The sequence below is a fragment of the Mucor mucedo genome (genome assembly GCF_025094135.1).
Source record: "Mucor mucedo strain NRRL 3635 chromosome Unknown EV154scaffold_9, whole genome shotgun sequence".
In the NCBI taxonomy this organism is placed as follows: Eukaryota; Fungi; Mucoromycota; class Mucoromycetes; order Mucorales; family Mucoraceae; genus Mucor; species Mucor mucedo.
In genome coordinates, this window is record NW_026252293.1 from 1 (window position 1) to 16,334 (window position 16,334).

General features: G+C 34.8%; 2 protein-coding genes across 2 annotated transcripts; both read left to right on the top strand.

Moving 5' to 3' along the window:
* Positions 1–12,089: 12,089 nt before the first annotated feature.
* EV154DRAFT_477079 (uncharacterized protein) lies at positions 12,090–12,790 on the top strand (the record flags this gene model as incomplete). Its single annotated transcript, XM_051598080.1, has 3 exons — positions 12,090–12,126; positions 12,200–12,603; positions 12,671–12,790. The coding sequence occupies 3 exons, from the start codon at positions 12,090–12,092 to the stop codon at positions 12,788–12,790; spliced, it is 561 nt and encodes a 186-aa protein (XP_051462042.1).
* Positions 12,791–14,641: 1,851 nt separating this feature from the next.
* Positions 14,642–15,951, top strand: EV154DRAFT_594160 (uncharacterized protein; the record flags this gene model as incomplete). The annotated part of the gene is made up of 2 exons (XM_051606964.1): positions 14,642–15,130; positions 15,223–15,951. The coding sequence occupies 2 exons, from the start codon at positions 14,642–14,644 to the stop codon at positions 15,949–15,951; spliced, it is 1,218 nt and encodes a 405-aa protein (XP_051462043.1).
* Positions 15,952–16,334: the final 383 nt, after the last annotated feature.

Below are 16,334 nucleotides of genomic sequence, written 5' to 3' on the forward strand. Positions count from 1 at the left end.
CTTTGCTGATTTGGGTACCTGTCCATTTGTCATGCTCTGCCAAACCGCAAATGACTCCACAATCGAAATCTGAAAGTTCCTTGCTTTTTCTAGAGACTTTGTTAGTAATGTCAGTAAGTGGCATGATAAATTGTGTAATAAAATATGAAAGAATCGTTGAACGAAGAAAGAGTAGGTTTATTGATTTTTTTGGCTCAAAACGGAAGTGTCGAATATTTTATGTGCGGAGTTGTATATAAATAGCTGATGGTACCATATAAAGTGTCCTTTCTTTTTAACATTCCAAATTTTTAGTAAAATGCCAGCATACAATACAAGTGACATTATTCGAACCATGCAAGAAATGCAACAGCAAATCGATAAATTAGAAAATGAGATCAAGTCCAACCACTCTCAGCTAAACGATCGTTCTGATGCTCTTATTGAACGCTTATTTTCTCCAAACACCACTGCCTCCTCACCTGAAGAAGGTAACTATATCAGACATGTAACATACTCTAATGTACCTTTAACATTTATATTCATGTAGTCTTACCAACAACTGCACCATTGAGCTGTAGAGATATCGCTCGATACCCTGTCGGTAAGAAGGATCCCACTCACAAGCCAACTGACAACGAATCATTATGGGAGTTTATGTTATGTATTCGGCCAGCATTGAAGCCCAACCCAGACGAGAGTTTGGAATCCAAAGAAATAAAGAACGTGCAGTTAAAATCTCTCCTTCATATTTTGAGAGATTATGCCAAAACTTGTTTGGGAGAGCTAAAAATCGAGATATCTCAGAATTCTGTGTTGATGAATTGCACCTGGGGTAAGCTTTCCCGTGATATCAAGATGAAATACATCATCATGTTGGAACGATTAGCCAAGAAAGGTAAAATAGACTTGGATAGATGTCAGAATTACTGGGGAGCAGAAAGGTTGTTGGCAAGTGTAGCTCACAACAGACTGCGAAAAAGGGTAATACAATGACTAAACAATCACACTTATTTATTATAATGTTTCTAATGCGTTTTCTGTAGAACGTGTCAGCCCTGGAAGCAGGATCTTTGTCGGATGACGAAGAGACTATTCCTTCTATTGCTGAACTAGACTAAGAACGGAATAGTCCTCTGCACGGCGATGAGAATACTGGTGTAGAAGAGCTTGAACAGACTTTAAAAGATGACCGTATCCACCGCTCTAGAAGAAAAATAGCCAGAAGATAACTACTAAAAATTTCAAAGAATTCGCACTTTGAATAATCTAATGGATTAATAAACTTACTTTTTTTTTTTTTTTTTTTTTTCTCTTTTCGTAAATTCTTATTTACACAACCTAAGTTTTGTAATCTATGATATGAGTACAATCTCGCAGATTGTAGAAAAGACTAAACTATAAGAAAAGGTAATATAGCATATATAAATACTCATCCTATTCCTGGCTTATAAGTTCCGTAGAAAGTTTGTATATTCGCTTTGTGTCATATGGTGAAGGTACTAGATAATATTACATTTTCATTACGTTTTTTAACTGTGTTGTATAGATTCAGAGCTTTTTCTGTTGTTGTGTTTTAAGGTAATTAAAATTATAAGGCAGTATATAAGTAATTTGAGACTGCTTATAAGATTTTCTTTATTATGAAATAAAATGAACAAGTATTTATATAAAAAAAGACTATCTGCTGTGCCACTATCTTTAGTGTATCTTTGAAGTTGTTATCATTTTCCCAGTGTGTATCCTGTTACCTTTAACTGCTTATTTTTTAAATATGTTACACTTGGAATTACTGTCATCTTAGACACATTGTACTTCCATATCTTTAGTACACAGTGGCGGACTGGGTGGTAAAAACCCGCAACATGTGGTAAAAACCCGCAACATTTGGTGGTAAAAACGTCCATTTTATACCACCGAATGTTGCGGAATTGTGGTTCATTTACCACCGGATGTGGTAAAACTCCAAAATTATACCACCTAATGTTGCGGGTTTTTGCTACATGTTGCGTGTTTTTACCACCTAGTGTTGCGGGTTTCTTCCGCATGTTGCGTATTTATACCACTTCTAGTAGCTACTAAATTCCACTTGATGCGTCTTTTTACCATAATATAGCGTCCTTTCACTCAAAACGTAGTACGTACGTTATTACATCACTTTAACTATATTATTATTGATGCTGATGAACCTTTATACTGTTGTGCAATCAAGAAATACATTATATAATAAAAAAGCAGGGTTTAAATGAAAACGTTTTATTTTATTCAATTTTTATTTTGTATTTTACTTTATTTATTATAATTTTTGTACATATCATCTCCAAATTGATAAGGTACACTTACCTCCGTAATACTTCATGCACTTACCTCCATAATACTTCTTGCACTTACTATTAACGGGCCCAATTAACACCATACTAGCCAAACAGACGCCTATAGATACAGGTAACATTCGAGAGTCCCGCGAGATGTAGCAGTATATAGACCAAATCATTTTATCAGCCTAAAAAAAAATGCAGCCTAAAAGAAAAAATTGCAGCCTAAAAGAAAAATGTACAGCCTAAAGAAAAAAATATAGCCTAATTGAAAAATTTTCACAGCCTAAACCTGCTTTTCAAGTCCAAAGACGGCTCGAAATCTATACAACTCTTTAGAAAAACCGGATTGGAAATTCAAATGATAATTACCTTCGGCATATGACAATGTATACACACAAATTCTTGGTACTTTAAAGTGTAATGACATAATAATAATTTGTATTTCATATGTCATATTTACCTAGTTTGTATAATCTACGGTATCTATCACTTAAATAACAGCACTTACAACACGAAGCAGAATTCCGGGCTGCCTTAAAAAAAGTTATAAGAGAAAGAAAGGGAGAAAACTAAATGAACAAATTTATTAATCTATAGCAAATTATTTAAAGTGCGAATCACGCTAAAACATCTTCTACAGTAGCTGATTGTAACACTTTTTTGTAGAAGCACATCATCCATTTTTCTACGGATTTGCTCCTTATTGGTCAAAGAAGAGTTATATTCTTCTTATAAAGCTTGTTTGCCTTAAATTAACTATACTCATAAGGTTAATCATTATCCTGCTGGTTCTTTAGCTGATTTGTAAGTTGGTCGTATCTTTCTTTGTAATGCGTAGACAAGTTTTATTATAATTAAATTCTTTTCAACAATCGATCTAATGACAGTGCTTGTAAAAGAAAAAAATTTAAAAAGAGGAAAGGAAGGAAAAATAAAAATAAATATTAATAAAAAATTATATGTCGATGGTTGCGTGTTTTATCCACCATGTTGCGTCTTTCCGCAACATGTCGTGGAATTACGCAACATGTTGCGGGTTTCCGCTACTGAGTCCGCGGCTGTGGTAAGCTTTAGTCACTGTGTTCTTGTAACCTTGTGATATGATAGTATTAACTGTCTATATTGGGTAATTGATTCCTTAATCATTCTTAATGTATTGATGTCATAGATATGGATTTATTTAATGTAGCAACAATATAGCAGATCACTACATCTGTGCTGATATTAAAGGCTTCAAGATGTAGACAAGCTTCTTCCAGGCTGATGAAATGTTTTTTAGGCCATGGAAATTTTTTTTAGCATGCATTTTTTTTATTTTAGTCTGTATTTTCTAATTTTAGGGCGATTTATTTTTATTTTAGGCTACATTTTTTTATTTTAGGCTGTATTTCTCAAGGAATTCCAACTTTTTTTTAGTCTTATATGCTGTTATACCTTATGATCCCTTGGCTCTTTATGATGTTTATTGAAAGACTTTTTTTTGCCGTTATATCTTGTTGATAGTAAGTTAATTAATATTTCCATTTAATTTTTTTCTGGTGATAACGTGCCACCAAGCTTAAACCTGATAAATTTCAAATTTGTTTCAAATTTTTTTTTTCGCAATTGCGATGTTGGTGATGAGTATTTTTTTTTTTTTTTGGCAAGAGTACCCTACTCCCCTTGACATTAGGCAAAAAATAAAAAAAAGTTCAGCATTGAAGGTCAAATGAATGCTAATTTATGTGTATTTGTAAAAAAAATATTCTATTCATGGTCTAAGTCCGAAGGGATTCTAACCTTTCTGTGGGAAAGGTACTTTTTCTCCGCAAATTTTTTCACGGTCTGCACCACTTCCCGACCGTCACTACACTTGCTGTAGGCTTCAATGTATTCAGTTGCACGCCGAAAGTATCTTCTAATTCTGGCAATGCTTCCTGCCTTATCCAAAAATGCATCCATGTTGCTATCCAAAGACTTGAAAGTGTAATCGCATTTGAGGCGAGCCTCCCGCTTTAATCCACCCCAGTACATTTCGATCCAATTACACTCACAGTGGTACTTTGGATATAGTTCGAAGATGTGGCCAGCATCTTCTACTACTTCTTGGAGTGCCGATTTTTGATTACAAAAATCTGGGCGAGAACCCAAGAAGTGACGAGCGCAACAGATCTTATCAGAAGATATCTCGGGTGAACCGCAATCCAACTTCCACGCTTTGCCATTGATGTCATGACCAATCCACTGATTTCTCTCCTCCAAGATAGTTTTGATTCCCTTGAAGTACCGTACAGTTTTGGACTTAGTACGGCCTTTCTTATCTCTACTGGTATCAACCTTGTCATAAAAGAAGGACTGCTCCAAAACCTCTCCACTTGTTAAATTAACAACAGTATCATGAAACTGAAACTTGCTCGTAATTGGCCACACTCGATCCTTCAAAGCCATTCTGTTGACCACAAGAGCTTCATCGGAATAAGCTCCGTGGTTGGAGCTATTGTCAAAAAGAAATATTGCTTTACAACCTGGATGCAATGCATCAAAGAGACCGATGACATTCTCCTCCAATTGTTCCACCATGTGCTTGTAGGTCCACCAACCTTCTCTGCTATCACCTGCCTTAAACTTCGTTCTTGACGACCAATTTGCAATTTTCATGGTACCATGACAGGGACACTGGAACTCACTGATCATAATTGAAGATCCAGGTCCCTTCTTGCGAATATGGTTCTCACCATCCTCCAGCCAAAGATCGTTTTTACCATCATTGGCGTAAAACGTGCTTTCATCCTGTGTTACGAAAACAAGCTTTTTGTCACCGTCTTCTAACGCTGGCTCCAAGATATTCTCTTCATTTTCCCCAGTATAAAAGTCCATTTTCTCCATGTACTCCATCATTCTTCTTGACCAGAGATCTCTGTATGCAACCACATCCTCACGTTCATGACCATCAAAATATATCATTTTCTTGTTCTTTCTATAGGCGTATCCCCATTCGTACAGGTACTTGCTAATTGTTGTTTCAGCAACAGATCTGTTAGCAACACCCAAAAAAGAAGGAACAACAACATCATCAATAAATTTCTTAATTACAACCAAGGATCGCTCAGCTGGCTTGGTCTTTCTCATCTCTTTAAGGATCATCATCTTAACGTCTGAATCATTAAGAAAAGACTTTCTCTTGCTATGAACGCCTTGACAATGGTCAGAAAGTTTGCGTTCCTGCAAAAATTCATTAGACCACTTGATAATTGTCATAGCCCGATAAGCGACGTTATTATCATGCCAAAACTGTTTTGCCGCACTGCGTGAAGCTTGGCCCTTGTTCATTCCTTCGAGTCTTCTGATAAAATAACAGTTGATTGAAGAATAGCGAACAAAATTGTACGCCAAAACCTTACTATTTTTGTTTGACTTATTCATGATAGGCTTAAGTAAATCCTGCAGTTGTAAAAATACTTCGTTGATTTGGATCAATTCCTTTTGACTACGGCTCAAAACAACCTCATGCTGTGTAGCAGCAACGGCGACAGGTACAAAACCGAAATGGGTTAACTTAGAACGATCATCAATCATACTCGATTCTTTTTTATTTCTCCATAATGTAGTTCTTGAAGTACCAGTGTAAGCTTTAAGACGACTGGATTGTCCGGTGATATCGACAAGAATTTTATTTATAGAATTCTTAACAATCGAAGTATCATTATGGCTTTCAGCTAAAGAATGCAATTCATCGACGTTTGTTGTGTTATCAATAGACATTTCTTCCCAATCATTAACATCAACAGATCTGGTCATAAATACACCTTCTTCGTTTTTATTTTTATTAGCGTAAGCGCGTTTTCTCGCGTTGAGTGGGGGCATAATATAATAAAGTATACAGAGATAAGTGAAAAGAACTTTTGTGACGCTTTCTTAGAAATGTCAAAGTACTGATTGTTAATGAACATGTATGATTGGGAACACGATAAATTTTTGATCGCGGAGATCAACTATAAGAAACTTTTATTCCATGCCTTTCTTTGACCTTCCTCGATATACATATACTCAACGCCTGGTTTTAAAAAATTGCTATAAAAAATTTAATTTATTGATGAATTAAAATTCGATGACAGAACAATTAATCCTTCATGATTTTATAATTGTAATCTAAAATAAAAACAGAAATAAAAGCTATATTGATAAAGTTGATAGCTTTGATAGAAATGACATTGGATTTGCCCTCCAAATCTCGGGACTGTTTTCCCTCCTACAAAGATTTATAAGCGCCCTAACAACTTTGATAATAAACAGACATTTTTATAAAATAAATTTAAAATCGATGACAGAAGAACTACTCTTTAATACTTTTATTATTGTAATCCGAAATAAAAACAGAAAAAAAAGTTGTATTGATAGAGTTGATAGCTTCAATAGGATCGACATTGGGTAAGCCTCCAACTGTCGGAACTTCATTGCCCCTCCCCCCACAGAAATTTATAAGCGCACTAATGACTGATAATAAACAGACATTTTTATAAATAAATTCAAAATCGATGACAGAAGAAGTACTCTTTAATACTTTTATTATTGTAATTTGAAATAAAAATAGAAAAAAAAGTTGTATTGATAAAGTTGATAGCTTCAATAGGATCGACATTGGGTAAGCCTCCAAATGTCGGAACTTCATTGCCCCTCCCCCCACAGAAATTTATAAGCGCACTAATGACTGATAATAAACAGACATTTTTATAAATAAATTCAGAATCGATGACAGAAGAACTACTCTTTAATACTTTTGTTATTGTAATTTGAAATAAAAACAGAAAAAAAAGTTGTATTGATAAAGTTGATAGCTTCAATAGGATCGACATTGGGTACGCCCTCCAACTGTCGGAACTCTATTTAGCATCCCACAGAAATTTAACAATTCTGATGGTAAATAGACTTTTTTATAAATAAATTAAAAATTCTTCACAGAAGAAATGGTTGCCAACATTGTATCTAAAACTTAAAGCTATTGCGAAGTTATCAAAATAAAAACTGATGAAGTTCATAGCTTTTTAAAAAAAAGTTACAGTTTTAGCCATTTCCTGCTGTTTTATTGGCTGAAATGATTGTCGGGTGTTAAAATTTACCTTATGCTCTTTTTGTTTGTTTCAAATGATGGGCCTCCCCTATACTCCCCCGCTTAAATATTTCAACACCGATAATGTTTGATGGCTATCACTAAAATTTTTTGATAACTAAAAATGTAAACTGTTTTCGTATTAATATATAAAAATAATAGGAATTAGGAATTGTAAAAAACAGTCACAAAGTTACGAATTTTTTGAGGGGGTGCGGGGGTTCTCCCCGCAAGAGGGGTGGGGGGTTTGGGGGGAGGGGGAACCCCTCCCCCCAAGAATACGGCCCATATTATTTAGCATTAAATTGTTACCTACTGAAAAACAATATTCCTTTTTTTTTTACAGCGCTGTGTTTTTAAAGCATGATTTTTTTTATGGCGTAATATATCTGATGGGAAAACCACTCCTCCCAAGAATACGACCCATAATATTAATCATTAGACTAAAAAAAAAGATCATATATAAAAACTGATTGTTTGGAGAAATTCATGATATAAAAAGTGACTTTTACGGAAAAAATCAATGCAAATAAAATTGTTACTATGGGGTTTTCGGGGTGGAGGTTACCCTCCGGCCCAGTATAACAACCAATAGTATTAAGTATTATATTATCGAGTTTAGAGAAACAGTCTATGAACACTTTTTCACAAACTATATGTCATTATTCGAGAACAACTGGAAAATTAATTGTTTTAGGTCGATGAAGGGGTCGCCTTTGAAATTAATATTTTGGATTATCAAGTCTTTCATTATGAAGCAAAAACACTGCGCATAGAATAGCTAATCAGATAAATAAACAATTAATACTTTTTGCGTAGATCAACTTTCCTGCCTGGGTCTAGGGATATCGTCTTTTTCCAGATATTTATACATATATTGAGAAACATCAAAGTTTTCTCCAGTATCAAACTAATAATAGGCAGTGTAGCTTAAGTTATAATGGTGCATGGGCTTCATGGTTAATTAATATATGTTAAGTTTGTTATTTCAAAAACGGGCCTGCGGCAGCACGAGGCTTTTTCAAAGCGCAGCGTACCGAACCATAGTGCAGGTCAAAAATTTACCGCAGCGCAGCGAAGGTCAAATTTTTACCGAAACGGAGGTTTGGTTTGAAAAAGCCTCGTTATTGTTTAAAAACATTGTTACAATCGTTCTTCTGTCAGCGATTTGTAGAAAAATGTTTTTTTGGGGTATAAAAATGGATTTAAAAAAGTGCAAAAAATTTATCAGGTTTAAGCTTGGTGGCACGTTAATATGGATGCACGTTCAGTAGCTTCAAAGTGAAAATACAAAATAAATACCAATAAAAACGTTTTCTATACCCCCATTTTTTCACAGTTTTTGTGTATTTATACGTAAATTTTTTTCGATTATGTAATGCTTTAAAGTAACAAAAGTGCAGCGGAATGAACAAAAAGACATTTTAAAGTGGTAAAAACAAACAACAGACGGAACAATATATCAATGTAAAGTGGTAAAAACATGCAACAGACGGAACAATAAATCAGTTTAAAGTGGTAAAAACATGCAGCAGACGGAAAAATACATCAGTTTAAAGTGGTAAAAAGATTCAACTGTTAGAGTGTTTGAACCATTTAAAGTGGTATAATGATACCACTGGTGGATAAAACGCACCACCTCTGGTGATATAAATTTGTTTCTTTCACCACCAGAGGTAGTGAAATCGTACCACCTGTACCACATGTGGGATAAAAAATCAAGGGTTTTTACCACCGCAGGTGGTCTAAGTTGGTACTTTTTTACCACCTTTTACCACCGAGTGCGCGGCTGTGAACTTATAATAAAGGATTATAGAGTCTGATTTCTTTACTTGCTTTATTTTCCATTTACATTTTCTCTTTTTATCTCAATTATGACAAATAAGATTAATATTGCTTTTAAGCTTTTTTATTCTTATTAGACGTGAATCCCTCTTTCATCTCTGAAAGAAAGCGATGTATTTATAGTTATTTAAAGTGAGGGTAAAATTAAGGGCTAGTTTGTGTTCACTTGGTATTGTTGGCTGTATTTACCACTGACTGATGAGCCTTATCAGTGTAGCCAATCTATTACTCGAAATGGGATCTTCTATTGGAATATCTAGTAGTCATGAGCTGTAAACGTATAACTCAGGATATTTTATATGTTATTTTTTTATAAGTGTTATGGTATGTTCCTGTTGATCAAGGATCGATGGAATAATTTTATATGAAGTTTTAGTACAACAATATCAAATAAAGTGAATACAGCTTCAAATAAAATTGATACAATTTCTGAAAAAGTTAGCAGGACTTTAAAAAAAGTAAATGCAGACTTTGATCAACGAAAATCGAAGCCTGCATAACAGTAAATTAAACGCTTAATCCTGAATATGCAAATAACTCATGACGATAAAGCACTCACACCTTAAAATTAAAATACATATAATACTTGTATACTACAATCCATTCTCTAAAAAACGTGTTTCGCCCGGAAGCTTTCAGTTTTTCGCATCATGCTATGTTTTTTATGTGGTCTTGCTGGCTAAATAGCACCATATTAAAAATAACGATCTACGAATGAGAGCTAACTTTGCTATAAAAACGGATTCTTTGTCAACTTCATAGTTTTCATTCAATTAATTAATAATATTAAAAAACAATGGTTACAGCTTTTTGCGACAGAGTTGTCGTTACACAAAAAACACCAAAGATCAAAGTACTAAGTGCCCAATCAATCTCTTTGGAGGCGAAAGGTGTGGATTTGAGTCTGAGACTCCCGGTTTTTGTCTCTCGGGCAAATTACTCCCTGATGTTCCACTTCCTGAGATTTCTTAAAGAGGGGTCGTCTCACAAGATAACTAATAACATATACTTTTAAATCATCGGATATATGGTTTTTCTCATAGCGATATACTGATTTGGTAGTCTTAATTTCTCGGCATACACGTTTGACAATTCGAATAAAGCCTTTGCTTACATCAGAATTGGGGTGACTCCAATTGCACCGATTCTGGAAGCAGATCATAATGGTCACTTCTTAGACGCTGGTTTCTGCGCAGGATGCAGACCAGTATCAGAAGAAATTTACTATTTGTCTGTCGAATACCCAAAAATGCAAATATGTGGTGTTAAAGTACATCTGAGACAACTGGGACAACAATCTTCTAACAGAAGGAAAAAAGGATTTTTTGAGAGAGATGTTCAGTGACAATCTTGAAGACCTGTTCGAAGATTTGGGTAAGCGTTTTATTGATTATGATGTATTTAAACTGCCAAAAAACCAAAATTGAAATGAAACTGTTGTTACGCATGTTTAGTCCAATTGTAGTTAAGAAGACGATGGTTAAGCAACTCAAAACAAACTCTAACAGTACTAGAACAGAAAAAAAAGCTTCTATTAAAATTCCCAATCCTAATGTTCAGCTAATGGACATCTTGTCTGAACATCTATTGTTGCTAAGTTTACGCGACAATTCTATTCCTTTTGACGCTGCGTTATTTGGCACTGCTCACACCAACATGGATCATTTGTACGATTCACTTAAGAATAATTAATCAAATCCTTTAAGAAAATGAACTATGAAATTAAAACAACCTTTGATGTTGCATATCAGCATACGCTTGTATACTGCTATACAACGTCTCCTACTACGAGTACATACTTCTATATTAAAGATTGCATACTTGGTCTAAATACAATATACGAAAGAAAGTTGCATACAGAATGCTATACACCTGAGTTAGGATATCACTGATAGAGAGGAGAATTTTGTCAGACCAAATCAAGAATTATAAGAAAAACTTAGTAATAATAGTTCTCTCAATGGATTAGCTACCCAGAGAAAGAATAGAACAGCTATTAATATAAAATAGTTCATTTACGTATATACCAGTATAATTATTCTGCGATAAACAGTATAAAAAAATAATATACGAATTAATGGATACCTATCTTCTACTGCCAAATATACAAATATCGATAAGACACTTTATATTTAGGATCGTATATTATTCATTTCAAAGATAATGAATAAATGATCATCTACCACTAATATGTTCTATTATCAAATACACTTGACAAACAAGTATGCAGCTTTTACAGTAACCTTTGCATGATCTGATAAATAAGTGTCTCGTAATACTAAAGATTTATTAGAATACTCATGCTCCCGATCCACTGATATGAGACAACGTTAACTGGAAACAGTTCTAGCGGGTAGTATCCATTCAACCCAAGGCGGGAAACAAAGTATAGATCTATTCCAAAACCAGAAAGGTTGACTTATCATTAAAACTCAGGAGAGTTTTGCAATATAAAAAGGATCAATTATTTCACAGCAGCAGAGTTCTTTTAGTCTATTTTTACCCCTAATAAAAATATACTTTTCTATGTAATATTTTGTCAAATACCACAACCACAGCTGGTAAAAGTGTACCAGTTGAACACCATATAGCATTTATTCAACATTCAGTTAATCAGTTGGATAATTGTCCCAAAAAAATTCGCACATAACTCACACCTAATCAAAATAAATAATTTTTAGAAATATGCCAATTCGTTTTATAAAAGGTGACCAATTGAAGTTTAAAGAAGTGACCTATTGAAGTTCAAAAAAGTTCTAAAATTTAATCAATGTGTTCAAAAAGTGTCCAATTGAGGGCGGACGCACTGTATTATATTTTTTCATTAATTTGTAGCTAATATTCGTAATGCTGATCCTTCCATGGAACCTGCCACCAGCCGTGCTCGCACTGACGAAGGTAAGCTTTGAACGTTTATCAATCATTTTCTTTTAATACATTACTCATATTTAGATTACATTCTCCAATATAGAAACTGTCGAAGTTACTTTGGAGCAATTTATGTCCAACTACCATGCTGCTAGCTCTCTTGAAAGCATTTCTCAGGCTGCTTTGAACCATTTGCTGGTGAAAACGTTTGTCCGTGGACATGTCAACGGCCAACCCCAACCCGTAGGTCTCTCTTCGTTCATTGTCAATTCGCAGCCCGAGTTCCTTTTCGACGTCGACTCTTTTGTGTACGTCTGCGACTGGGCCCAGCCACATCATAACATTCCTTTCACCTTCGCGAATTTCGATGTGTATTTTCGACCAAACTTTAATTATTCCGTTAAGAAGAACTTAGGCCTTGCCTGCTACTACAATGATGCCCCTTTTGGTTCCGGCAAGCTAAGTGCTTGCCCGAATGTTAACTTGGCCTGTTGCGGAGGTTTCTTTGTAAGTGTTACAGTCAAGTATTTTTTGAAAATATACAGTCATCTAATTTATTTTTTATTTTTACTAGGTCAATGCCTGTTTTCCTGCCTTGCGTCAGTACTATTGCGGTACCGCCAATCGTTCCGTAATTGTAGGCGCTAACGGTGGCTATGTCCTCAATTATAAGTCTGGTATTAGATCCGGTTAAACAAAAATTTTAGATCCGACAGACACTATTAATTCACACCCGTTTGTAATTTAGGTTTTTTAAAAACCAGTTGTCGGTCCGGGAGACCCTTATAGTAATATTTAACATAGCATAACTTCATGAAAAAAGTAAACTTTACATTTTACTCATTTATGAACAATTGTTTTTGTTCCTGGACTTTTTTTTATAGTTTTCACTCTTGAAAAGGGGCACTAACCTTGGCTATGAATAGCGATAATGATCAATATATGGTCGGGATATGCTTTTAGAATAGAATATTCTGGTCTAATATTGTTCTACGAATCAATTTACGTTTTACTAACTAAAAATTTGTTTTGAGTATCAGCTTTTTTGAAAACGTAACATTGTCGATAATGAGCAGAATGATCAATATATCGTCTGGATTTTATTTTAGAACGAGGTGTCTCAGTTTAATATTTCTCTACGTATCAAATTGAATTATATTAACTAAATGGCCGCCATGGGTATGAGAATTTTTGAAAATATAACATTTGTAATATTGTCTATAATGGAAAGAATATTTAATACATGGCCAAGAATTTATTTTGGAACAAGATGTAGTTCTACGTATCAACGTACGTCGTGTTAATTCGAAAGTCACACTGAGTATGGGCATTTCGTAATATTTTCTGTGAATGGAAAGAATGGTCGATAAGTCGTCGTGATTTTATTTTAGAGTAGAATGTCACAGTTTAATGTTCTTCTACGTATTAATTTACGGTATAATAATTTAAAAGTCGCCATAAGATAAGCCTTTTCTAAAAATGTTACAAATCGTTAAAATTGTTAAAAAGTTTTTACTAAGGGTCTCATTCCCAGGGCACTAAAGCCATGTGCTATTTCCTAACATGAAACAGATGTGTAATATCCGATGTCTAAGAGACAATAAATTCAATCAAATACGAGGTTTTTTCAAACCAAACCTCCGTTTGGGTAAAATTTTTGACCTTCACTATGGTTTGGTACGCTGCGCTTTGAAAAAATCTCGTGCTGCCGCAGGCCTGTTAAAAACGAATAGCGAATAAAAGTTTATTTAAATAATAGAATATGTGGATGTGATAGAATAAAGAATATTAATTTCGAAATATTTCAGTGTAAACAACATTTGATGTGTATAATCCTTCTACATTTTCAATAGTTGATATTTCTTTAGGAACTGAAATTCTTATGTCACTGGGTTTTTTGACTCGCGATAATGCTACATACAGCTGTCCATGAGAGAAAACAGGTGTTGGAAGATATAGACCAACGGAATCTAATGTCTGGCCTTGTGATTTGTTGATTGTCATTGCTGTTGAGGATGTCATAGATTATAATAAAAGAATCATCACATTTACATAATTATGGATGATCATGTATAAATATTCATGGCTCACACTTCGCCCCATTTGTTATCATCAAAACCGTTGGTGTCTGTGCACAAGGTGATCTGCCTTGTGACGAGTAAAGTATTATAATACCATAAAAGTATGGTACAATCCCATAGGCGGAATATTACACGCACTAAACTTTCTCTTTGGCATTTACGTAATGTCACCTGCGGAAATGAATTTAGATCCTCACGTGCTTTTGTCTTTACTTTGTAAGGCAGGAGTTACTTCATAACATATTTATTTAAACAGACATTACGTATAAAATTATATCATATTCCTCTAACGCGTCCTATATATTATCCGAAAGCCATATAATCATTTAGTATAAATACCTGTAGTTTTTCCTAGTAGAATTCCTTAATCTAAATTTTCTCGAAATAAAAGATATACACAGTTCCAACAGTATTTTCTTTTGCTACCTTAATTTACATTTTTATCTCCATCCCAAACAAAAGCCATGAATTATTACAAAGCAAAGTTTTCTGAATATGGCTTTGATGACAACGTGAATCATTTGGGCAGGAGAACCATCTTAAAGCCAGACACCTCTTACACGGTCCAGCACGTTGTCGATTCAACAAAGAAATATTTCAAAGGTCTCGATGGTTCTGTCGATTATGACAACAACGATGAAGCTTTGTTGGGTTTAGATGGTAAAGCACAAAAGGCGTATCACAATACTCACCATCTTTGTCGAGAATGTTTGGCTGCACACCTCGGTGACAGATCTGTTGTTAATGGCGTCAATTGGTCGAAACTTACTAAACATGAACGAAAAGAGATTATGTATATAATTGAGAGCATTGTCTACTATTGGAACAAACGCTCTGGTGATTCAGGGATTCCACCCGAGGATGATGCTGCCAGTCGTATCTTTGATCTTGATGTTAATACGCCAATGGTTCCATTGCGTCTTGCAGACGCAAACTGGATCGCTTGTGAGATGGTGAAGTCTTTATTGTCGAACAAAAAAAAAAGATGTACGTAAGATTTAACAGTTATAAGAATTATCTATAAATTAACCTTATGGCTTTTTAGCGCAAAATTAATCACAATCTTTTTGACAATGTTCGTGAGCCCCTTTCCGGATCGATGTTGGGTGGTATGGCTAACCTCCGTGTTAATTCAAGTAATGCCTCTGGTCCCTCTCTTTCATCTTTTACGCGTACCATGTCCACGGATGACAATGCTTTCGAGGATATTCCGATGGAAGCTTACTCGATCACAGACGATGAAATTGTTCCAACTTTCTCTGTTCCCTCTAAGCCACCTACCTCATCTAAGCCACCTACCTCATCTAAGCCACCTACCTCATCTATGCCACCTACTCCATCTATGCCATCTATGCCACCTACTCCATCTATGCCATCTATGCCACCTATACCAACTATGCCAACCTTCACATCAGTACCCTCTCCCACTTCTGAATTTTTCGCATCTACCTCTCCCCCGACATATTCCTCGCTTCCAGTCATACCTCGCCCTTCACCTTCTTTACCATATCCTTCAGTTTCATTACCCCCCTCTGGCCCCATGGCTTCATCTACTCCTTCTGGCTCGTCTGCTGTCTCTACTTCTGTACATGTCTCTACTTCTGTACCTGCCTCTACTTCTGTGCCTGTCTCTACTTCTGTGCCTGTCTCTTTGGATGTTGGTAACAAAAACAGCAAGAATAACAAAAGAAAAGCCAATGAAGCAAAACCAAGGCCAGATAAGCGCCTTCCAAGAACGTTTCGTAGTTTAGGTGGGGAATTATTTTCTCTCTGAGTTTTAACCTGCCTTATTTAAAACTTTTTTTTCCTTTTTTTTTCTTTTTTTCTCTCTTCTCTCTTCTTTCTTCTTTCTTCTTTCTTTAAATAAAAAAAATAATAGTAAGTCTATAAATGTTATTATGTTCAGTCATACTGTATTTGAGCCAGCTATAAAACTAACACGATATATAGTTTTTTGTAAAAGGTGTATTTTTATCATGTCTATTCAAGCACTTGTTAAATAAGCGACATCCTTTAAGGTAAACGCTACTATTATAATATTATTATCTGTTTGTTATCCATTTTATTAACTCAATTCTAACCATAGTTATACAGGTATGGTGTGGTAAGTGCATCGCCAAGTCCACTGGTTTATTTTTAAGGTATTTATTATAATCA